A 25,680-nucleotide genomic window follows, 5' to 3' on the forward strand; every position below is an offset into this window, starting at 1 on the left:
AAAATGCCAATTTCACGGAGTCTGGACCAAATACATTTTTTTGAAAATAAAAACTGGGATTTTCGGCACGCCGCGCGCATAATCAAGAAAATGACGAGAACGGAAAAAAAATCTACTTTTTTACTAAAACTGCGATAACTTAAATTTTTTAGCGATGTGGGTACCAAATGAATTATTTTGAAATGTTGGTCCCAACATGATAAATCATAGCTAAAATTTTAATGTCATCGCATTTTTAGCAAAAAAAAAAGTTGATTTTATCTCGTTATCGTCATTTCTCCGTTTCTGCACGCGGTGCGCCGAAAACCCAGTTTTTATCTCCAAAAAATCTTATCTTGGATTCCTGTTAATGAACACCTTTAGTTTTTGAGAATGTTACGTAAAATTCTCGAGGAATCCGATAATAGTAGTTTATGCAACAAGTTGCAAAAAGAAGATTTTTTCAGCACGTGTCGTACATTTATCCAACGAGGTTCACCGATTTTTTTAGTTTTTGAGAATGTTACGTAAAATTCTCGAGGAATCCGATAATAGTAGTTTATGCAACAAGTTGCAAAAAGAAGATTTTTTCAGCACGTGTCGTACATTTATCCAACGAGGTTCACCGAGTTGGATAAATACGACAAGTACTGAAAAAATCAAGGTTTGCAACGAGTTCCATACAACATTTTTTGCATTTCTGAAAAACACCCATTGAGTGAAATTATAAGTCGAATGTTCATGTATTTTGTCAATAAATCGTTTAAATAAAAAAAATTGAAGTGTATTACTTTTCAAAACTAGTGCTGAAAAGTTCAACTTTTCGGCATCCATTTCAGTGCTGAAAAGTAGAACTTTTCAGCATTTGTTTTGAAATGTGTTTCTATTCGATTCTGTTATTTTTAGTAGATAAAAGTAGGCTGTTTCGTCACGCGAGAATGACAGGAAAAGTAGAAAGTTTCAAGACGGAATTACAAAAAAATATTTTCTTTGGTCCAGACACGGTAAAAACGCCATTTTAAGTTTCCTTACATTTTTTCAAATGTTTAGCTAGTTTCCTCAATTTATTTTTCCTCGAAAGGCCAACTAACCACCATTCATTTGCATCTAAGACAGCTAGCAAAATAAAATATATGTAACAATTTCTCATTTTTAAAACCGTTCCTTCAATTTGCGATCTGCTTAGTTGTAAATTACCACCATCACAGCTCCAAACCGCGTGTAATAAAATCAACCAAAATTCGGCGCAAAAATCGATCGGTTTTCCAACCACTCCTCTTCCTGCCGCTTCGCAGCTGCTGTAAATTATGCTCCAACAGAATTAATACTAATTTCAAGCCCGACACTATTCAAATTTAGGCCCGGCTCAGCGTGGCTAAATTTCCCACAGGTCCATTTAAAATTTAAAACAAGCGTAATTGCCTCAAATTTGAATATTTCGATTGCGGATTCGATTCCAGCCTCCTGGCTCGAGTGGGGCAGCCACGTGGCACGGAACAAAACATGGCCAGAGGAGGACGGAAGGTGAATAGGGAAAATCCTCTTCGGGCGGGTGGGCTGAACAAATGTAAACGCATACCCGTGTGTCCTTTGCCACCCATCGCCAGGTCGTGGGGAGGGGGTGGCATTAAAGAGTTTTCCTCCCTCTGCCCTGGCTTGGATTGGATTGCCATTGCCTCGTAAGGTACAATTGACTCATTAAAATAATACGGCTGGAAATCGGAACATTTACATAAAACACGAGTAAGGTCGTTATCACTAATGAAACACGATCTCATTTGAATAAAATCACATTTTTAACACAACACTTCATTGAACATTAAGTGGCCCTCATTGTCCCGGGGTATCTGCCGGACTATGGGACTGATATTCGGTGACCGGATGTATCTCCGATGCTAGGTAAGTCGACGTTTACACGTTGCTTGACCCCGCATTTGAAATTCACACAACACAAAGTACATCCAGATTATCCCTCTCCTCTGCCACTTTGCTACTTAAAGATAGAGGGAGGGACAATTGAATTCGGATAACTATTTTATTGCTCCGAGGACCGGTGAAATTAAACGTGGCTCAATTTATATCGCCATCTCTCTCAGACCGTCCAATAAAAGTGTTGCAGAGCTTGAAAGCCCCCTTGAGGGGTATGAAAAGATGGAAAGGGAAGGATGGGGGGAGGAAATTAATCCGAATCAAGCTAATGTTGTGCACTAATGGACGGTTGACGTAAAATAAAAGCCGGTCACTTGACGTTGAACATAAGTGGCCGAGTAACTCCCGGGGATGAGCTTGATGTCCAGCTTTGGGCAACGTAATCACACGTTGGAGCTGAGTGCCGGGTGACGCATTTAACTGTGGGGGATCTGCTGGGCATGGCTTAATATTTTATGTGCAAAAAATCAGTTTCGTCACAGGACGACTGTAAAATTTGTAACTGGTAATTTGTATAAGGCTTTATTAGGGGCAGCAATTTTAGTTGGATTTCTGATATTGCATTGAATCGATGTTTTAACTTTTACACTGCATTTTATCTTGAATGATATGAAAACAATCTCAATTGGTTGAAATTAGCGTCATGATTGGAAATCATGACGCTAGTTTGTTGTTATAGTTGTTATATATATAGTTGGTGGGGAGCGGCCGTGGTTGACTGGTTACGGTGTTCGCTTTGTAAGCGAATGGTCCTGGGTTCGATTCCCATCTGCTCCCAACGAGAAAGTATAGGAAATATAAATCTTGAAACTCTGAACGTGAACGAAAAATCAAAGTCGCTCGAGTCGGGGTTCGATCCCCCGTCCTTTGGATTGGTAAGCAAAACGTAGGCCATCGCGACTTGGTGAGCTACGACTGGAATTAGGAATACTGTTACGCGCTGGGTCTTTGTCCATTTGACAAGGGTTCGGAAGTTCTGAATAACGTTTGAATCCGCTCGGCTAGCCAGATTTTTTTTTTAATTTCCTCTCCTGCATATTTATTGCTATTTTAATAAATTTTACAGAGATTTAAAAATTAAACAGTTCAAACTGCTTTGTGTATCTTTCATCAATGTTTTCGATAAGGTTATTTCACAATCTATTTGGAATTTTGTGTAACTACGAAAAGAGATATTTTTTAAACTCTTTTTTTAAATTGCAAAAAAAATCGGCTATCAATATCTCCCCGGTTTGCGGTATCTCGAAAATGGTGCATGCCCAATTCAATTCTTCAGAGAAGAACGAACTGGCGTGTTCCGATAATAGCGTTCGTTCGTTGGTAGTATCAAAATTAGACTCCGTGAGAAGTAAATCTTATGAGCTTCCTTTCTAAAGAAACAATGTGAAATCGAAATAAAACTAAAAATAAATTTAATGACAGCACATTATCAAAAATCAATCTCCCTCCGGACTGGAATTTCCAACTGAATGATTGCAATAAAATCGTAAGTTGAAGAGGCGGAAGCAGACAGCAGATTCCAACCCCCTGACACATGCCCACACCCACCAAGTTTGTAGGAAAAAAAAACTCGAGTGCCGACAAACGTGGCCCATGTCCGAACACGGCAGCGCCAAGAAAGTATGTATTCCCATTTCACCAATCATCGGAATCACGTAGCATCGGAGGCCCCCTTTGGTTTGGCGCGAAGGAGCTTATTTATGAACCCAGCGCGCGTAGCTTTTCAGTCTGTAATGTTGCAAGAGGAAAAACGATTTATGACGTTGTAAAATGTAACCATTTATTTGTGTTCCACGAGGAGAGTTTTCTTGTGCCTGCTTTTATGATGAAAATGCGTTTATGTTTGATTTTTATGGCACTGCCGGAAAATAATTGAATAGATGGTATCGAACGGAACAAATACATAAAGGACACCGCAATAAGGATCATGCGTCGAAGCAGGCCAAGAAGCTTATTTTCTCAGACTTTACGCGCTCTCACACACGCCTACTTGAAAATGAGCGATTTATGGTGGTTTCCAAGTTATCGAGGAGTATCCATTATGAAAAAAGCACATCATTACACGATGATGACAGTTCTCGATTTAAACTTCACTGTAATTCTGACCAGCAGCACTTTCTCGTTAATTGTCATCATGGAAATAATAACTCTCATCCGGGAAACATGTTGCATTTTCAGAACAATTTATGTGAAACCATGAAAACGACCACGCCTCAGTACTTACCGTTAAAAATAAAAAGTATGATGAATATTATGTTGGAGTGGCACATATTGTTATGCTGATTCAACGTGGACATCGCTGCTCGCTTCGTTTTTTTTCTGTGTCGTCCCGTTTCTGGTGTGTCCTTTTGGGGACGTTCGCGAAAGTAATTTGGCCCAACGGGAGGAAGCTGTGCTACTGCGGCGGCGTTGTGCAGCAACTAGCTCGAGTGTCCTGCAATTAAAAAGTAATTAAAGAAAAGTTTTTTAGGACGATTGCATAATGTGCAGTGTTTTTTTTTTTTGGGAAAAGAATGGTACGGATTTAATGGAATTTAAGTATAAAATTTATGAGATTCAGCTAAAATTTTAATAATTGCAAAGATAATAAAGCATTGCTGTGATGTTTTTCAATGAAAAAGTTTCCAAGTTTCCATTTACCCCATTTATTGCCGTAGGCCGTGTTCATGCAAAACGCCTCTGTCTGCATTCAATTTATTTTAATGTAATCAATTGATAACAGTTGCAGGATCAAAAAGTATTTAATTTTGTGAAGGCTTAAAGATGTGTTCGTTTGAATTGAATTGTATGAATTACCCAACACAATGATTACAATCTACTTTCAACAGAATGCATAATGGTTTTATCATTTCATACAAACACAAACATTTCGTTTTGAAATGCGCTGGTCAAAGCAAATGTAATCAAAGTGGTTAAAATACAAATGAACTGTCACCTACTAATAAAACTTTGCCATTAACATCAAGCAGCCCTTTTCATCCAATGTTTTAAAATCGTTTTCACATCAGGAATCAAAGTAATTTTTGAATAACATTCAAAAAGGACTGTTTTTTCCTTGTTTGTTAGGGTGGCGCAACTCAGCTATTTTTTTAAAGAAATATGATTGTATACAAGTTGGTAATTTATTTTGTACACACATTGCACACATTGTCAACACTACGGACTGTTTCACTCAAAGAGTGTTAATCTTCAAGTGGTCGACCTGTTGGCGTCCTAGACCACCAACCCAAGGGTACGAGTTCAAATCCCAGCACCTTCTGCATTTGCAAAGTTCAATTTCTGATTCTAAATTCCGTAATTGAACTTAAGAGCCACTTCTTGAATTACTTTATTATTAAATAAAGTCTAAATAGTTTACAATTAATTCAGCAAAAAAATAGAGGAAGAGAGAAAAACAAATGAATTTGTTTTATTCAATATCAGAATAAGGCACTTCTCTAGCCGCATTCAAAAATCATTGATGGCTTTTCCATTATGTTTCTGACCTCTATTTCAAACAGTAAATTTCTACATGTCGAACACTAATTCACACCACAAATTGACCGATGGAGAAAGGAAGAGAAATAAAACATTCGTTTAAAACTTGACCGGAAACCAATCGAGTCCGGCGGAGCTATAAGATTGATGCCGAAAAGTTCCATTCTGCCCCTTGCCCCATCCAACCAGCCAAGCCATACGTAATCACTGTGATGATGCATTATGGCTTGTGCTATACGAACGACGAAGGCACCAAAAACTTTAGCGAAAGGGCTCTGCTGGTCGGAGAAAACTCGGCTGCCAGCATCATGTCGAAGTGTGATCGTACGATATGAAATATTTATGGGAACTTTTTAGCAAACATAAAATTTTATGAACAACTTTTTCCATGCACTTTGACTCTCTCTCTTTTTTTGGGAGGGTTGCCGCCATTTCTAGCCCACTTTTGCCGTCGAGCTGCTGCTCGAAATCGACGACGGTGGATGCATGACTTCTTTTCATTGTGATGCTGCTCGTTCATTTCGAGCTCTCACTCTGTGAAGCGAATCTTTTTTTTCGCTGGGAACGTGATTTGATTAAATGTTTGATTTTTAGAAAGATGAAATATTATTTCCTACTCCTGACGCACCCGCTCGCTCGCCTAGAACCATTTTAGGAACGAACAGTGGTTCTCAATTTGGGGTAGCAATTCAAGCAATTAAGAAAACCCAGAAGAAGTTCATTGGAACAAACCAAACAATATCTGGTAACCATGATGTAACAATAACATCATATTGAGTGTACATTTTGGGTACAGCTTCATCTCGAACAAATTAAAATTTTCAATATTCTATCCGAATAATCCGTTCAATTATATTCCTTCCAATTCATATTTCAACGCATGCGTTTTTGTTGAGCACTAAAACACGTTTAACACCAGAATAAAGAGTGTACAATCTTTCTTAGAATTTGGTTGGAAGATTTTGAAACCTTTGATAAGAAATAGTATAATCTTTTGAAATCTTTAGATGGATCATTCATTAATTAAAAACAAAAAAAAAATATTTTAAATCTTTTGTATTTGTAACTTTTTATGAAGATTTTTCAGGGTAAAGCAATGTCAAAAAGCAACATATCGACACTGTCGTGCAATCTTGTCACACAAGATTGAAACTTTTTTTTTCATTTGAAGAGTGACAACAATGCACAGAGTTTTTTTTTGTTTTTATTGAATATCTCAGGATGGATATCGAATTTTGGGGATCTGGTCAAAATGTATAATTGAGTAGCTTTACAGATAAAAAAAAACCCGAAACTTCATTTGTTGTACTTAACTCAAACACCATTAATGATGCTTGTAATTATATGTTATAACAATAAATCAATAACAAAACATTGTTCTGAAAATTAAAACGCCAGGTTTTATCAGCTACTGTCTAAACTATTGTTTTGTTTTGGCGAACTTTCAACTTATTGGGATAAAAAAATGGCATCAAAATTGGAGTTTGTCAAAGTTTGATCCATTTACATGTTAACAGTGATTTTTGACACATTTTCTTTTATTAATTTTGATTTTAGATGTGGTTTTAGGCCATATAAGTGGCTTTTTAACAAATATGGCTCAAAACCACAACCTTCAATGCGAACAATTCCAAAATATTATTGAGAACCACTGTCTTAGACTCGTGAGAGCAAAATTTCCTTCCAATATGCTTCCTGCTCAAACACACACACACACACACACGCACGTACCAACAGCGACTTTTTTTACAACCGTGGAGTCACGATAATTTTTTGCTCTCCCTCCACCCCTTTTTCCCAATATGTGAGAGCGTTTGTGTGTTTTCTTTGCTCTTCGTTTTTTTTTCGTAGAACGAGAAAAAAACGGAAGGAAAGGGAAAAATCCACCCACCCCCTCCAATTCCCATTCTTCTTTTCCATCAAGTTTAGCGTATAAATTTTCGTTTTTATAATCGTCATATATTTGCGAACATGACTTAACTGGCAGTTTGCAGCAATAAACTTTTCTTTGTTTTGCTATTTATGGCGCTTGCTGCGATGATGAAGAAAGTACGACATGCAGAAAACCGCTTTCCATTTTTTTTCACTCGTTTTTTTCGGCGGCCTCGATCGAGAGTGCCATGATTATGATTGCTCCCCTCTCTCTTGCTCTCGTCAGCCATGGGAAAGGGCCAAGGGTAAAGAGAACAACAAACATAACAAATGAGGAAGCTTTTAGCTTAATTTTTCGCGGGTAAATGTTGTAGAGAAGTGCGGTGCTTCGGTGGACGCGCAGTCCTGTTTTTTCGTGATAATTTTCGTCTCTTTTGTGTCGCTCTTTGTGTGCATGGGGTGATTGGTTTTATGTGAGTAGGTTTCATGTGATTAGGTTTTATTTTTTATGTTATTTTCTTTCTCTCCATTTCCTCAGTTTGATTTGCGATGCCTTTCCGTCGGGTCGTGTTTTTTTTTTCGCGTTCGTCGTCGGTGTGTTTTTTTTTTGTTTTTTTTTTCGCGTGCGTGTATGTGTGTAAAAGTGCGGCTGGTTCTGGTTGTCATCGATGACAATTGAGCCAGTCTTATTTGCGATGCCTTTCGGTCGGATCGCAGGGTTTTTTCGCGTTCGTCGTCGGTGTGCAATAACAACAAAACCTTATCATACCATTTCAGCTCGATAAACATCGTAACTCGTCGTTCGCTTCGTTAATCAGTACCCCACTAAACATGAATCATGTAAAACTCGTAAAAACATCTTAATTAAAAAGTCAGACTGTTAAATTCTTCATCATTTAATTACAAATAATTTTGGTTCTATCTTTCCACAGCCGGCTGTCTAAGATTAAACCATTTCAATTAAAAGTTAACAACCGATAAACGGGAAATGTCTCATCCGCAGCATCCGATTGCTTGCCTTGAGAATAAAACATAATACCTTTGAGCAAACACTATGATTTTGGGTCGCATCATCATCTTCTATGATGAATCCTGACCAAACACCCTATCCTACTAACAAATTTTCAGGTTCCTGGCACTTGTGGGGTGTAAGCACAGAGTAAATCAGCTGCCCTAGTAGCAATCTGCGCTAACTAACATTCCCGTCCCTTAAAATCGAGATCTACAAACTGACATGGCGGGCGCCGTTGGTGGCCAATGACTGTTACCTATTCGCAACTGATCTAGCTTTAGCAATCATGGTGTTTTATCTTTTCAGCGCATTCATACATGCTGTTGATAAGGGAAACACCACTAGATCGTCGAAGCATATAATCAGTAGTGCTGAAAGGATATTACGGTTCTGTTCAGCAACGGAGGGGCAACCATGGGTGATCTCTCATGCTCATGCTCATGCTCAATTTTTCGCGGGTAAATGTTGTAAACGTCCAACGGAACGATTTTTTTAGAACTTTTTTTTTCTTTTTCCAGTGATGGAGTGCGAGTGTGTGTATGTTCACACAAATTTTTAATTTTCCTGCGGGCCTTTTTTTACTTCCAAAGGCGGTGGATCATAAATAAAAAGTGAAATAAATATTGATGTGGATTTGCTATTGTTCGGATCCGTTTTGTGGCCCTGAACCACGCCCTGGCCATTTTTTAGACGTTTAGCGTTGGTGGCGTGGGATAATAAAAAAAACACCCTTCAATAAAAGTCAAAACATGTAAGGTGCCGGCTGGCGGCCATTTCAGCTGAACGGAGTTGTATTTGCGTCACAGCAGGTGGCGCAACAAATTGTCACCGAGCTTTTATTGAGCACGAGATGAAATATGTTGGGTGGGCTATTTGCTTACTTACTGGGAAAGGGTTGATTAATGTCAATGTTTAATTAACTTCATCATCCAGGTACTACACGAAAAAAATATCAATTCCCGAAATCGTGAATTAAATTCACGAATGCGAGAACCACGAAGGAATATATGCACGTTTTTAGTGCAAATGCACCATACTCATGAATAAATTCCTTCGTGGTTCTCACATTCGTGAACTTAATTCACGATTACGAGAATTGTTTTTTTTCTGTGTAGAATAGAAACTAACGACCTCTGGATTGGGAGCTCAGCAGTATTCCCAGTGAGCAGAATTACTTTGCGACTTTGCCGAGTCAGACAGGAATCGAACCCATCACTTTCGGCTTGCAAGGCGAAACCCGTTACCTCACAGCCACAATAGCTCGGCACTGCCATTTGGGAGAAAGTTTTTGCGATTGGTAAATTACACAACAATATTTTTCATTGCATTAGTTAAACAAAAAAAAAACTAAGACGATGATTTTTTCTACAAAAAAAATAATACTGTTTGCATAAAAAGTAAAGTACGTTACACCAAATTTCGCATTTTCAGACAGTATCTTCTCCATTACGTTACTTATTTTCTCATAAAATACAAATTAAATCGTGCATACGAAAGCCTGCAAAACATTAGTTTTTACTGCTAAACTAATCCAAAACACTAACGGAACCAGGGATGCCACATGATTTTTAAAAATGTCTGTGAAAAAGTCTGTGTATGTCTGTGTCTTTGTCTAAAATTCAAATAAATCAATTTACAGTCATAGAAATCTATCAAAAATTGTGTTTTTAAGCATTTGAAGACTAACGAAATAAGTTTCGATTGATATTTTAACAAAATAAACAATTTAATGAAGTTTTTAAAAAGTCTGTGTACTTCAAAAAATGTCTGACACGAGCTCAAATGTCTGTGAAACACAGACAAATCTGTGTATCTGGCATCCCTGAACGGAACTACTGAATGAAAGCAGAAAATGTAAAAAAAAATAATTTCCGCACATCGACCACCTTTTTCGACCTCGACCAAATCAAAGATTTGAAAAAAAAAATAGGAAAATCAAATTTTCAGATTTCGACCTTATTTCCACGAAAAAAAATTAATGTTTTCTTGGAAACAATTATAAAATTTGATCAACAACTTTTTCAGCTCAAGCAGAAGATTAACAATCTTGACCAGAGCATATATATATATATTGAAAGGTGTAAAAAATGTAATTGCGTTTAACAATTTCAATTTAATTATTTTTTGTGTGCTAATACAGTCGACTCTCTGGTTGTCGATCTACTCGATATCAAAATTGATTCATCAGTAAATTTTTTTCAGTCCCTTCAAGAAGCATACTTTTATTTTTCATTCTATAATTTGATACCTCCCGCTCTCGACAGTTCCTTCAATATCGACAACGAGAGAGTCTACTGTAGGGGAGAGTGGGGAGACTTGATCTCCTTTTTTGTATCGCACTTAATTCTGTCAATTTCTCACAAAACTATGAACTTTTTGCATGAATTGAAAGCTTAGACATTCAACTATGTTTGGCCGATAAGGGTATTTCATCAGATAAACTCTTCGAATAATGCTAAGCGTTTTAAAAAAATATTTTAAACCGGCATTTTCAAAATGTTGGGGGTAAATTGATCCCCTTATCAACATTTTGAAGAAATCTTAAGCAAAATGTTTCTTATTCATCCAAACTTTTAATTTTCTATAAGTTACAGCAATTTCACATAAAACCTGTACGTTTGTGTTCAAAATATAACAAGTTTAGCATGCAAAATTTTTAAAAACTTAAAATTTTCTTTTTTAGACCAAAATTGAGTATATTTACAAAAGCTGGTAATTTTTGTTTACAAAACTTTTGGAAAGAGCTCCCTCCGTGTACGCACGAGAGCATGCAGCTAGTGCTCAGTGCTCCATCGTTTTTTCGATTTTTTTCGCCGTAATTGATTGTGGTTACCCGCGAGTTTGCTTCTCCAGCATGCCAAAGGCCGGCCGTGGCCGTGGTAGTTCGAGTGCGGCCTCGAAAAACCCGCGAAGTTCGTCTACCGGCCGTGTGCAAAAAGGTAAACAAACCAACGCCGTGTCGGCCGCCATCGCGCAGGGGAGCGTCAGCGCTGAAGGCATCGACAAAAAGTTACTACATCCCGGATATGTCCCAAGATCACCAGTGCGAACCCGTTCCGGTACTTCCGGTGCCACGACCAGTGGCACATCAACATCCGCCAACATCCCCAGCAGGAACGAGTTCCAGATGCTGAGCGACAACGAAGAAAACAACAACACCGACGGTAGCAGCACTACTGACGACGACGACGACGATGATGGTCGTGCACGGAAAAAAGTGCCGACGTCAAAAAAGAACAACTCTCCAGTGGAACGTAGACCACCTCCAATTTTTGTTTTGGACACGTTAGCGGACGATGTTGACGAGTTGCTGGAAGGCCTCGGATATTGTCTGAAAATCGGTAAGTCGGCAGTGCAAGTAATCACACTGACCAAAAAGAATTTCGACCTGGTGTTTGAAGAATTGAAGCGTAGCAACTTCAACTTCTACACATTCAACCCCGAGAAGCCCCCTGTTAAGGTCGTCTTGCAGGGTTATCAAGACCGTCCGATCTCCGACCTGAAGGGTCACCTTTCGGACGCCGGAATAAAACCGCGGGAGATAAAAGTGCTCTCGCGAAAGACAACAGTCACGGGTGTGCACATACTGTACCTGTTGTACTTCGACCGCGGCACCGTAAAGCTCCAAGACCTGCGGCGGACTAAGACGTTGGACGGTTTTTGGGTAAACTGGCGGTTTTACACCAAGAACCCGACGGACGTAGCGCAATGCCACCGTTGCCAGAAATTCGGCCACGGCTCGCGGAACTGCAACCTCCGGCCCCGCTGCGTGAAGTGCGGTGAGTCACACTTCTCGGAGGCGTGCGCACTGCCACGTAAGGCGGACTTGGGGGACAAGGCAGAACAAACTAAGCTGCGCGTAAAGTGTGCGAACTGTGACGGTAACCATACCGGCAATTACCGAGGATGCGTCGCGCGCAAGGTCTACCTCGAGGAGCAGGAAAAGAGGAAGAAGAAAGCGTCCCTCCTCAACGAAGTACGAGCGCAGCCGTTCCTGCAGCTGGACAGCGTACGGTTCCAGCGGAAAACTCAGCGTTCCCTCCTGGTTGAAGGCGTTCGTTCGCCAGCGTGGTCGCTGCCGGTAGCGGCAGTACGGCCCAGCAAGAAGTCACCGGGGAAGATCTCTTCACCCTGCCGGAGTTCTTTGCTCTCGCGGGGGAGATGATGACGCGGTTTCGGAGGTGCCGGAACAAGGCAGAACAATTCCTGGCCCTTGGGGAACTGATGATCAAACACATCTACAAAGGATAAATTACCTGTGATCTAGATATAAGCTTTCTCTTCCTCTATCCCCTTTCCTTTGCAATTTCTGTAAGTTTTTTTTTTATAGTTTTTTCTTACTTTTGCTAGTGCCTTAGTTAAAGAAATATTTGTTCCTAAATGATGATGCAACACACAGCTGTAAGGAACTCCAAAACTCTGTTATGCACTTCAAAATAACTCATTGTATCTTGATTATTCACCAATAAAACCGAATTGAAAAAAAAACTTTTGAAAAATGGTTCAAGCTGCAACAAGTTATGTACAGCTATAGTAGAGGAAACTATGTACGAAAACCCAGACCAATTATTTAATCTTGAGGTTGATTCGAGTGACTGTAAAAATGCAGGGATCAAGTCTCCCTAAATGCACTTTTTTAAACAATTGATTGTAAAAATAGTATGACGATAAATTTAACGTCAAATGCGTAAGGGTTTTGGAGTTGATATGTTTATCAAACAATCCATTTATAAAAAATATTTTTTTGAATAATTTTTGAGTGTTTTCAACATTGATAAGAAAAAAGATCTCTTGGAAGTTTTTTGCAGCACTTTTTAGAAAAATGTGTGTAACTCAATCTAAATATTTTTTAATTATTTCTTAGTTCTCTACAATGAGATTTAGTCAATTTCGCACAACTTTCTAGAACAAAGCTAATTGTTTTACCCACATGCTGACGAGATACAGGTTTGGGATCAAGTGTCCCCGGGGATCAAGTCTCGCCACTCTCCCCTATATCAAATTCATTAGATTTTTTATTTAAACTTGATTTTCATAAATCAATTGACATATAATCGATGAGTAACGAAATGTTCGCACAAACCAGTTTATTTATTATATACAAGATAAACCCGACAAAACTTCATCTTGTTTTTTTTTTGTTTCTTTACGTTTTTAGCTTGTTTGCTTATTCAGCCTCCTGGGAACGAAATTAAATTTTACGCTACTTTTCCCATACAATCTGCAGATTTTCCGGAATCGGTTCCAGAGTGGCCAAAGTCGTCACTTTATGGTGTAAGAACGTTCCTTGGACTTATACGAGCCCAACGCAACAAAGAGTGACTCCAATCCGACGCTCCGTATTGAACTGATTCGCGTTCGAACAAAACCGTCGAAATATTTTACATATAGAATGATAAATTTCTGAAATATTGATTGGTGTTTTGGAAAGAAGCTACAGTTGGATACGTTTACTACCCATCGTTAAAGAAACGGCTATTTTCCATTGGCAAAATCGAGATTTTTGGTTCAGGTGGTAGAGGGTGTTCCAACCCTTAAATTCCACTAAAATAATCTTTAGTTTTGGATGCCGATGCGAAAAACCAGACGGCTAATATCCCATTTCTATACTATGTATTGTTATCTCGGAATACTTGATTTGCCATGATAGCTAAATTTTCAATTATGAGTAGTTTACTGCCCATGTTCGCATAAATGTCCCATATTCAAAAACAGCAAACTGGGAAAACGCAAGGAAAGGCTACGTGTTAAGTTTTCACGGAAAAGCTGGATTTCCTTCTGATTTCTAACGGGGCTCACGACTTTTTTTTTCAGCAAGAAAACACGATGCAAATGCATATGGGACATTTATCGATCATTGGCAGTTTAGTTGTTGCTTAAGAAAACCCTTCGCAAATTCAATTCTCAATAAAGTCAAGGTCTCCGTTGACCAGATGCGAAATAAGTTGGATTAAACGGATTATCCCACGACCTTTGACTACCAGAAGATCTTTTAAGTGTGCTGTTCCTACCCGGGTTGGACTTACGGCACAATATCGTTTCAGTTTAACCTTTGCCAAGTCCAGTCGTGCCTCCTTAAACGCACACTTATCCGGGCTGGCAGCCACCACCACCGACCGGGACGGGAAGGTCGATAACATTCATAACAATTTTCCCACCCCGCACAGAAACGGCGGGTTTCTATTGCCTGAAAGTGGATTTTTATCCCTGTGCATGTGAGTGTGTGATTGTGTGTGTTTAATTCGTTTTGTGTTTACCGCCGCTAGTTGTTGTTAAACATAAAACTGTACTTTATTCTCCGCATATAAAACCACACCATCGATTTTTGTTCAGCGCAAGTTTTCCCACTTGCTGTTGAGCACTGTTACGCTAGGCTAGAACACCAACCAAGCTTTCACAGCGTGAGGACTTGCTCTCTTTTTGTTTTCCTTTGGTTTTTCCCATAAGCACATACACCTAAACACACAAGTTGTTTACGGGGAGACACATCAAAAAGTGTTCTAGTCACGCAAAAGCTATGATTTATGCCATCAACGAGTACTTTTCTCCTACTCTACTGATGAATAAACCCTTTAATCATGACTCCTCGACTGATATGGAGTGTGTGTGTGTGTCTCGTTTAGCTTAGCGCATGGTTGCGGTTCAGTTCCCCGATTGTGGTGGTGTTTCCAGCTATGCACATTTTCCCAATCTACCAACGTCGAAACCGTTGGCTGCAGTTTCCATTATCAAAAGACAGTTTTACGGCCCTCACCTTCAACCCGGTTGGAACGGCATGGAATGGTAAACCGGCACGTGTGAGGGTTATTCTTCTGTGGACTTTCCAATGTTTTGTAACGAAGGCATTGGTACCAAACAACCAGCACACCACCGGCAAAGTCAACGAATAATTATGTTGTTGTCACCGCTGCCGATACCGCCGCCATCAACCTTCTTCAAGTTCAACCTTAATATTTGGTCGTATAAAACGAGACGGTGTCGCTGTTGTGTTAGCCGATCTAAATTACGGAAAGACATGGTTGAAGGATCTGGATTTACTGTGTGGAAAAGTTATAAAACATCTAAACTAACAGAATCGCTGAAAAGCCGGAAATTTCCATCAAATCAAAGAAGTTTTATCTAGCTTGAGGAAAATACTGAGATAATCTATATTTATAAAAAAATTCGACGGTTTTGTCGAACGCGAATCAGTTCAATACGGAGCGTCATATCGAGGTGCTTTTTGTTGCGTTGAATTTTAAAAGTCCAAGGAAGGTTCTTACGGCAAAAAATGATTGTATGGGAAAAGCTGCGTAAAACCAAATTTTGATCACAAGAGGCGAATTAGCCTACAAGCAAGAAACGTCAGGAAACAAAAAAGGGCAGAACGAAGTTTCCCGGGAAGAGCTTGTAAGATTATAAGGTTGGGAGATGTTTAAAAAGAAGCGACTTTTTCGAATTGTAATTTTTTTTTAAGTCTAGAACTTATTACAAGTCAAGCCTATTATAATCTTCTTGATACACCGTACAGATCACATTAACTCAATAATATCTCAATGTAGTATGTCGCTATAATACGTGAAAAAAAATCTTCTGGAAGTTCTTTCTTAGTTGTCAAACTTTACCAAAACTTATTTATAGAAACGATAGGCTCTTACATTTCATAATTTAATTAGAGGACACGTTCTGCCGTGATGATACGACGGTTTGAAGTTTCTTTTTTCAGTTTTTTTTTATGTGAATCGGCATCTTACCTAAATTTTTTTACAGATTCAGAAAATACTTTAAATTTGCCATAAGAAACAATATTGGCCTAAGGATGAAACGTTACGGTTGCTGTTCTACGAGCGAATTTGTGACGGTGGAGAATTTTGCTCCTTTAACATTTTTTAGAAAAGGCTGTGCTAATCGATATAAACTAGACTTGTTATGTTTTTAACGTAAAATAGACTGCTGAATCGAATGCCATCATTGATTTTTGAAATAAAGTTAAGCTTTTTTTTGTAGCCGCTTTACATTTCGTGACGTTACAACGCAGACCGTACAATAACCCAAATTTGTATGAAAAACATTTAAAAACCTAACAAAATAGTTTGACCGCTCGTTGCATGGGAATGGAACCCTGTCTGGCGGGCTTCCCCAAGAACAACGTTCACGTCCTCCTTTTGCGTCGTCGTAATTTGAAGGAAAAGCGAGAGTCAAGCCGTTTATGGTACGCGACAAGAAGTAAACGACGGTGTATTTCAACCCCCACCTCAAGCCAACCCAAAGCCCGGGAATCGAACGCGCCACGGCCACGACGGCCATCATATTCGTCCTCGTCGTCCCCCGTTTGCTGAACGGAATAAGCCGGATCGTATATCGCTTAATTACAGTGTTTTATTACCGGTTTTAATGCAACAAATTAGAATATAAAATTAAATTTCTTACTATGTAAGGCTGGCGGTGACGGTGGTTCGTGGCGGCGGTTGCGATGGATTTACGCCAAAGTCGCAAATATCAGCTGCGCGAATTTGTTACGTGCTTGTTGAAAGTTATTACTCCTGTGGCCGGGAACTGTAATTATGCATTTTTAGCGGAATAATTTGAAGAGCCAATTACGTGGGAAAGCACTCGCAGTACACGTTCAGCGAAACCTGAACACTTCATTTGCAAGAGCGAAGTCGTGGTTTGGGCTGATGGGAGTTGGGTTTTTTTTTCAACAACACTATTGCTGTTGTTTTTAATTTAAGCATGTATGTGCCAGAACACAATCAGCACCGTACGGGGAGGGCATAATCAATTTCCTGTACCGTCATGAACACCAAACACGTTTCTCTCGTGCTAATCGAGATTGGATCAGTAAACGGGAACGTTTGGAGATTAGATGGAAGTGGCACATGGAAAAACAAACATTCGTGTTTGGAGGGATTTGTAACGTGTATGTTATTGACGCAACGATAATTGTATTGCTGTTACATGGAATTGCAGAAGTCAGCAACTCTAGGGAAACTTTGTATCTTTTGAGTGCCATTTCCCTTTAAATGCCCTTGCCCTTTACGAATGTTAATTTGAAAAGTAATTTAAATTTCTAGGAAATAAAAAAAAAGATTTGAGTTAAATCGATTGGACACTAAACGTAAATTTATTATGAAGGTATGAAAACTCTTCGATATATAACAAAGTTAATAACTAATTTTCTCGGACTATTCTATCATGCAAAAGGCAAAACTCATTATAGCATAAGTACACACAGTAAACATTTTCCAATGTGGGTTTTCCCAGCTACACGCTCTCGAAAATAATTTGAATGACATGTTGCCAAGTTTACATTCTCGGAAAAAATGCTACCCCCAAAACATCCATCAACATCGTTGTGATCAATTTGGAAACATTTTCAGCAGCACGTCGCGACCAGCTTTCACCATAGCGAAACGAAGAGCAACTGACCTCGGGAGACTTTTGGACGATCCATATCTCGGAAAAGCAAGATGTCAAAAGTAGAATCCAATTAGGCCATGTATTCCCAAGCCCTCCTCCGCCGGTCGCGATTTCTTTCGTTGGCGCTCGTCGGAAAAGTCGCCGGGGACGTTCATTTTCGTGGCAGAAACCCGTCGCCGCTCGCTGTCGAAAAAGTTGAGCTACATCACTTTTTCCTGCGAGACTGCAGATTAAAACTTTCTGCTCACTTTCTCACTCGCTTTCACACAAACACACACACACACGAGTCATCTAGCCAATCGCCCACAGATGTTGCTTGTTGAGTGTAAATATTGGTAAAAAATTCGAAAATGATTTTCAACTCGTCCCTTTCGGGCGAAAATGGTTCGTCGGTTCGTATAAGTTTAACTTTTGATACCAAAGCTGCTTGTCTGTTTCTCCTTTTTTGACTTATCGCCGCACAGTGGTAAAGCAAGTGGTGGACAAAAGTTTTTAGAATTAATTTGAATTGCGATCGAACGAAGATATCGCATTGAAAAATCACTGATTGAATTAGTAAAAAATTGTAAAAATGCTTATATTTAAATAGAGCTATGAAATCGTGGATTATAATATGACATACATATGATAGCAATTCTAAATGAGTTTATAATAGGGTGCCGAAAAAAATAAGCGAAAATTATACTTTGGGTTATTCTGTGCATAATTTGAGTGAATTCTGTAAAGGTTAACTACCCGAGCATGGGTAAATAATAAGAAAAAAGTGTAATAATACCATTCTCTGGTATCAATATCAAAATTTGATATTCCTGGACCCTTTAAAATTTGTCTTAAGGATTATGCAAGAGCATAATTTGATATCATACAAATTTAAGGTATTGTTTTGATATTGTAAAATTGCAGAATTTGTCAATGGTCGGGCACCACATTTTGGTATTGTTTTGGTATTACACACCCAAAACTGGGAGCGCTAGTCCGAGAGAATGATGGTCTCGAGTCGAGAGAATAGTGGTACCATTCACGGACGCAGAGAACACAGCTCGAGATGGGCGATAGAACTATTCTCTCGAGGTTCATTTGCAAAAAAAGTTCATGCGTCAAACAAAAAACCAAAAGTGTCGACAACGGGATTCGAACCAGAGACCTTTGACAAACCAATCCAATGACTTAGCTGCCTCGGCCACCACAGCTTGGTGACCAAGGAGAAGTCAGAAGTCGATTTATGACACTTGTTGGAGATTTATTGATTCAACTAACGAATGAACTAATTTGTTATGATGGTGTGAGTTGGTACCATTATTCTATCGATTTTGGCACTGAGCCCTCAATAAATTTTGAGAGAACGATTATCTCGATTCTGAATTTTGGGTGCAGTATTTTGTCAAATTCATCTGAAACTATGGAATAATTTTAACCAATTTTGACAAAATAATTATTTTTGCGCTAAAATGATATCTCAAAGCGAATGCTTTCATTTAAAATAAAAAAAATCAAACTTTATTTTAAACACTTTTGATATACCCCCTAAAGAAATGACATGAAATTGTGGAAAATTTTCTTAGCCAGGATACCATATTTTGGTATTAAAGTGTTTTTTTTTTTCAAATTCTTCCGAAACTATGGGAATTTTTTAGCAATTTTGACAAGATAACTAATTTTGCGGTCATGCTGAAAGAACAATACGGTTCTGTTCAGCAACGGAGGGGCAACCATGGGTGGTCTCTCATGCTCATCATGCTCATGCTCTCATGCTCTCATTTTTGGAAAGCATGAGCATGGTTGACTGCCAATGAGCTGCTACTCCGTTATTGACAGATCAACTGAAGTTAAACAATGAATCAAAAATGATCAGTGGGAGCCAACCATCCGTTCACTGTTTAACCTCTGAAGATCTCTACTTTATTAGTCAATACCGGCGCCCTCCCAAGAAGCCTGTTGATAGTTGAAGTTGCAGACTCATCAAGCACATAGTTTTTCGCTATATACTTGTTGATACCGCTTGAGACCGTTGAATCCACAGCATCTCCTTCAAGCATCACGTCATTAATATTTTTTGAGTTAGTAGGATAAGGTATTGGCTTTTCGATGCCTCCCGAGCTACGACGCTATGGGGAGGACTTTCATAACGGACCCGTCGGCGAGCCTTCCAAGCAACGATGCTATGGGAAGGTCTTTCACTCACACACAGTTATTTTGCTCCACTATTAACTCAACGATCCAAATTGTCGATCATTATATACACCCAAAGGAAAAATATATCTCAAAATCTGCAACATTGGATTTGCTGCAGAAAATGTCATATTTTATAACATTTTTTGCAGCAAGCCCGTAGATCATTTTTGCCCGCGTGTAAAAATTTCAGCGATCTGCAGTTCTCACCAACACATATAAAGCTGGCCCGTCCCCGAGCAACACTCCAAAGAGAAGCATATGTTGGTGCTCTTTCACTCACTTTTCATCAAGCGTCCATGGCGCGGTGGTAGCGTGTCGAATCAATAACCAAGAAGTTGGTGGTTCAATCCTCGTTCTGCTATGTGTTTTTTTTTTGTGAAACACAACCAAAAAGCCGTCGTTAATGTCGATAATTGTCGGTAACGGGCAAAAATGTCATACTCCTATATCGCAAAAAATGCATGAGGACAGATTTCATGCAGATTCTGATATACTTTCATGCCGCCATGCATCACAATCATGCGACTGCCAGGTGGGTGTAGAAACGGCTTTTTCACCGCAAAAAAAATAAAACCTTATTTGAAAAATTTAAACACAATCCACCCGACGCCGTGCCTTCCGATCAACGATGATATAGGAAGGGCTTTGAAAATCACAAAAGAAATCACTCCTTTTGCCAATTATGCACTGATGACGCTGCATTTTCAGAGGGTAATTTTTTCCTCGCAGCACACAATTCACGACAAAAATGCGAAACAAAAGGCACACAAAAAAAAATCATTTTTCACTCCGAATATTTTTACGACCACGCGCTCCCTTTGCCAATTATGCACTCTCTCATGCTCTCATTTTTTGAAAGGTGTACAAACTTTTTTTTGTACCTTTTTCGATTTTGGATAAGTATTTGTTATAGAACTTTTTATAGGAATCATCTTTTCATGAGCTTTTTAGCAAAGTGTTCGGCCTGAAGTTCCAAATAAAACGTAGTACTACTTTTTTGTCGAACTTCAAATTGATTGCATGTTTCATCACAAAATGTGCATAGTGCCCAAGGGGTGTAAATCCTTTTTTTTGTATACTGTATGTTGTAGAAACATAATTTCTTAATAATTAACAGTGTTTCTTTACGCAGCCAGCTGCCTAAGATTTCTAAAATTTCAACCGATACCACTTTGCTCACTTGCCATGGTGAATCCTGACCTATCTTACTAACTCCTCAAAACTTAAGTTATACTTTTTAAATTAAAAAAAAATCGCAATGCTAGATTTGAAATTTAAGAGAAATCCATATTAAACAAATTCGTGCAGACCGTGCACTTGGTTATAACTATGACTAAAAAAAATATTCACTGAATTTTGACCATCCACTGTCATAGGCATCCCATTTTGTTCCTTTACGTTTTCCAAACGGCAATCTCGACTAAGATTATCTTCACGACGACTATTTTTGCTACTTCTTTTTGTATCTCTTTTTCCATTTTGCTTTTGCTGCTTCTCGGCTAGAATAACTCTATCTTGGCCATTTTTCTTCTATTGCTCAACTTTTCCAAACTGCGCTGAGCACACGAGAGGCACCAGAGCAGTTTTTCTCACAACTTTTGTTCGAGCGCGTTCCGAACAAAGTATTATATTAACTGTCTCTGGAGTGTTATTTCGGTGCTTTCGGATGCTTGCGTTTCTGCCACACAATTTCCTTCGAAAAGCGTGTGTGCTCATTCGTGTCACTCGGGCGGAAAAACGTGTGTGCCACCGCACACACAAAACTTCATCGCTCAGCACAAATGCAGTGCCTAGCAATCCCAGCAGGGATTGTCGGACGGGTTTTTATGGAAACATCCTGGCAGGAACCTGTTTCGCCTCAACGAACCCTCGAACCTCAGTCGTGGGGTCGGAATTGAAATACATTTACAAGTGGTTCCACCCTTCTCCCCTTTTTGCACACTGAACCGGAAATTGCGACCGTTTTCATTCCATTCACCGCCGGCACTCATAACGCTTGTTGATGCACCAGCTCAGGTGAATCGAAACCAGGAGACCACTCATCCCGGAGAGTGCTGCTGAGCTGTGCGGCCACCCAAAACTGAAACGTCCAAGCGATATTTTTTACCTTTTGATGTGGGAACAGTTTGAAACAAGATAAGTGATGCGGAAAAATTCACCTGTTTGTGTTTTGTGTGTTCAAAGCACCTAGCTCTTCGTGCACCACACGCTTTTGACGTGGAAGAATTAGCATTTTTTTTTAGTTTAATATGTGAGAACTGATAACACATTGTCTCATGGCTTATTCGAGATTTGGACAAAAATGTGCTCATTACAAAATTTTATAGTCTGATAAACTGAAAACAGTCTCAATTGCTTGCTTAAATGAATTTTTCTGGATTTATAATCATATTTAGCATGATTGGACTCAGCAGCATATTTGATTTGCTATGTGAAGAAAGCATTGTGCAATTTTCCGATATATCAAAAAATAATATTTTTAAAATTTTCAAATTAAGCTTAAGTGATTATTATGAAAAAAGGTTTGTTTAAAAGTAAATATTTCAATTGCATTTTTGGTTTTAATTGAAAAATGATTGGAACCAAAAGTTTTACGAACATTTTTCATCTCACGGAATTCCAAGAGCCTGTAGCATGTTTGAAATCATCAACACTGCAGCATTTTCATGCAGCTCCCATATTCTACCCCCAATCGTACCCAAACCTTAAACAATTTTTGCATATTCAATTCATGTATGCCCCCACAACTGCTTTGAGGGGATAACAACCCCAAGAAACAAAAACTTTCACACACACACACGGTCAAAAAATTGCGCAATTTTCTTCTACATTCTCGGAGGGCGGAGAGAACCCATACTACCGTAAATTTATGAAGTCTCTTAACCCCGGCGAGGCAATTCAATTTTCCGACACTCAGCCCATATCACCTCGGGAGGGTGGTTGTTGGGCGGCGGACATCTTCGGGGTTTGGCCTCCATCGACGGGAGAAAAACCCTCACCAAATAAGGCCCAACAGCTACAGTACTGCCTTGATGGTTTGAAACTGTTGAATTTTACACTTTTTAAATATTTTTTGTCAATGGCAAGGCACATACATTAGATAAGGTAAGGTATTTTTTCGAAAAATAAAATTTATCTAAAAGAGATTTTCGATCCAGTTTGGCATGATCATGAGCATGAGCATGAGCATGAGCATGAGCATGGTTGACTGCCAATGAGCTGCTACTCCGTTATTGACAGATCAGCTGAAGTTAAACAATGAATCAAAAATGATCAGTGGGAGCCAACCATCCGTTCACTGTTTAACCTCTGAAGATCTCTACTTTATTAGTCAATACCGGCGCCCTCCCAAGAAGCCTGCAGTTCAACGAAAGGGAGGAATGTTAGTCCGATAGTTGAAGTTGCAGACTCATCAAGCACATAGTTTTTCGCTATATACTTATTGATACCGCTTGAGACCGTTGAATCCACAGCATCTCCTTCAAGCATCACGTGATTAATTTTTTTTGGGTTAGTAGGATAAGGTATTGGCTTTTCGATGCCTCCCGAGCTACGACGCTATGGGAAGGTCTTTCTGGTTAACACAAAAACTCACTCACACACAGTTATTTGCTCCACTATTAACTCATCGATCCAAATTGTCAGTGCGTCTTTCGTTCATTATATAGAAATGGCTTTTTCACCGCAAAAAAATAAAACCTTATTCGAAAAATTTACCCGACGCCGTGCCTTCCGATCAACGATGAAATAGGAAGGGCTTTGATAATCACAAAAGAAATCACTTTTCACTCCGAATATTTTTTACGACCACGCGCTCCCTTTGCCAATTATGCACTAATGACGCTGCATTTTCAAAGGGTAATTTTCTCCTCGCAGCACATAATACACGACAAAAATGTGAAACAAAAGGCACACACAAAAAAAATCACGTTTCACTCCGAATATTTTTAACGACCACGCGCTCCTTTTGTCAATTATGCACTCAGTTTTTCGATCCAGTTTGGCATGAACAAAAACTTACTCAAATTTTTTGACAGCTGGAAACCCTGCCTTACCATATCTAATCTACATACCTTGGTCGCATGTTGCTTTTTGACGCTTCAAGAAACCCCGTTTTGCCTTCCTCACTGAGGTAAGGCTATAATCCTGCTCTAAAAATGAACTTTTCACAGACAACTCGTAGACCCACATTCATGTATACCTATCGACTCAGAATCCAAAACTGAACAAATGTCTGTGTGTGTGTATGTGTGTGTGAAAGTGATCAAAATTCTCACTGAGTTTTCTCAGCACTGGCTGAACCGATTTTGGCCAAACCAGTTGCATTCGATTTGGTTTAAAGTCCCAAACGTACCTATTGTTTTTTTATAATGTTTCGATATGTAGTTCAAAATAAGTGACCAGAAATCGATTCATATATCAACATGTTATGCATCGTTGGTTATGTAATCGCAAGACCTTTGTAACAAGTCCAAAACATTGAAGATCTGGCAACCATGTGTCGAGCTTAACCACTTAAGTGATATTCATGTTTTTTTTTAGGCCGGATCTCACTCAAATGTATTAAAACTATATCCGAATCAATCATCCAACCAACCGTTGGTTCGGTAATCGAAAGAACTTTCCAACGAGCCCAAAACATTAAAGATCTGGCAACCCTGTTTCGAGTTATGATATCACTTAAGTTTATTTGTGTACATTTTTTTGGTGGATTTTAAGAAAAAAGAGTGAGGAAAGCACCAATAACTTAGGTGGATTAAGTTAGTTTTTGGCTGAATGCCGACCATTCTGCCGAAGACCCGAGCAACAATTAAAAAAAACATCCCGTAAAAATTGACGAGTGTAAACTTTAAGTTTTTTCGGTATTTGAAAATTGCAAAATCGCCTAAAATGTAAATTACCAAAATGAAGCACGTTTACGACCATATGACAGATGAAAGTTAAAAGTAATGATAGCTTAAGGTTTACTGACTTTGAACTGCTCTTAAAATTCATGTAAAGCTGGTTAAAAGGTGCATCAATGTTCAAATTGTCAATCTTCAAAATGGTCACTTCCAAACGATCAGGGTTTTACTGTACTGCAAAGAAGAGGGGAAGTTGGTCTGTATTGGGATTGGGAAAACAAAGTGTGGCGGCCGACATGGTCCAAACACGTTCAGGGCGGTCCCACCCGGCAGTCACTTTTTGTTTGGTTTGCTAATTTCAGACAATTTTACTGTCCCTCTGCAATGAGTTGGACTGGACCATACCTTTTTTTGGGGGGTAAGGAAGGGGAGTCCACTGCGCTCCGGTGGCAAACCAAATGTAGAAAAGGTTGATAAGAAAATCATTTCTGGTCAAAAACCTGGACAAGGGACAGCAATCCCAGCTAGAGAGAGAGAGAAGACAACCTTTGTCATGCATCGGATGATCAGGGGGCAGCGTCGTATAAGAGGAGCCGGGAAGGTTTGGCTAAACCACCGTAAATGTCCCTCGATACTGAACCGTTGTTTGGTTGGACCATTTTTCGGACCGCCGTGACTTCCCTCACGTAATTTCCACGTACGATGGCCACTGGTATCCGGTGCACAGTGGAAGATTACTAATTAAATTCACTGGACAAAATAGTTGAAAAAAGATGTCCTTTTTGTTTCAACGATAAGTTAAGTGCATACAAAGAATTTATTAAGACGTTTGATTGAAAAAGATATTTAGAAAAATCAATTTGAATAAAATCCTGCATTGCTTGAATTTTATAAACATACATTTTATTAACATTTATCAAATTTAGAACAATTTAGCTTAGTAGTTGAAAATATTAAATTGTTTCAACAAATGTAACGTTGCGTTGCTGAATGGTT

The 25,680-nt window shown here is 39.1% G+C and overlaps 1 protein-coding gene across 2 annotated transcripts in view; it reads right to left on the reverse strand.

The window, feature by feature from the left end:
* Positions 1-25,680, reverse strand: part of LOC6033799 (zwei Ig domain protein zig-8) — a 319,398-nt gene that overhangs the window by 201,984 nt on the left and 91,734 nt on the right. For both annotated transcript variants that reach the window (XM_038256815.1, XM_038256814.1), the window contains exon 3: positions 4,133-4,342. In XM_038256815.1, coding sequence (XP_038112743.1) covers positions 4,133-4,205 — 73 coding nt within the window. In that variant the 5' untranslated portion in view covers positions 4,206-4,342. The remainder of the gene's footprint in view (positions 1-4,132; positions 4,343-25,680) is intronic.

The sequence above is a fragment of the Culex quinquefasciatus genome, chromosome 2 (assembly GCF_015732765.1).
Source record: "Culex quinquefasciatus strain JHB chromosome 2, VPISU_Cqui_1.0_pri_paternal, whole genome shotgun sequence".
Classification (NCBI taxonomy): Eukaryota; Metazoa; Arthropoda; class Insecta; order Diptera; family Culicidae; genus Culex; species Culex quinquefasciatus.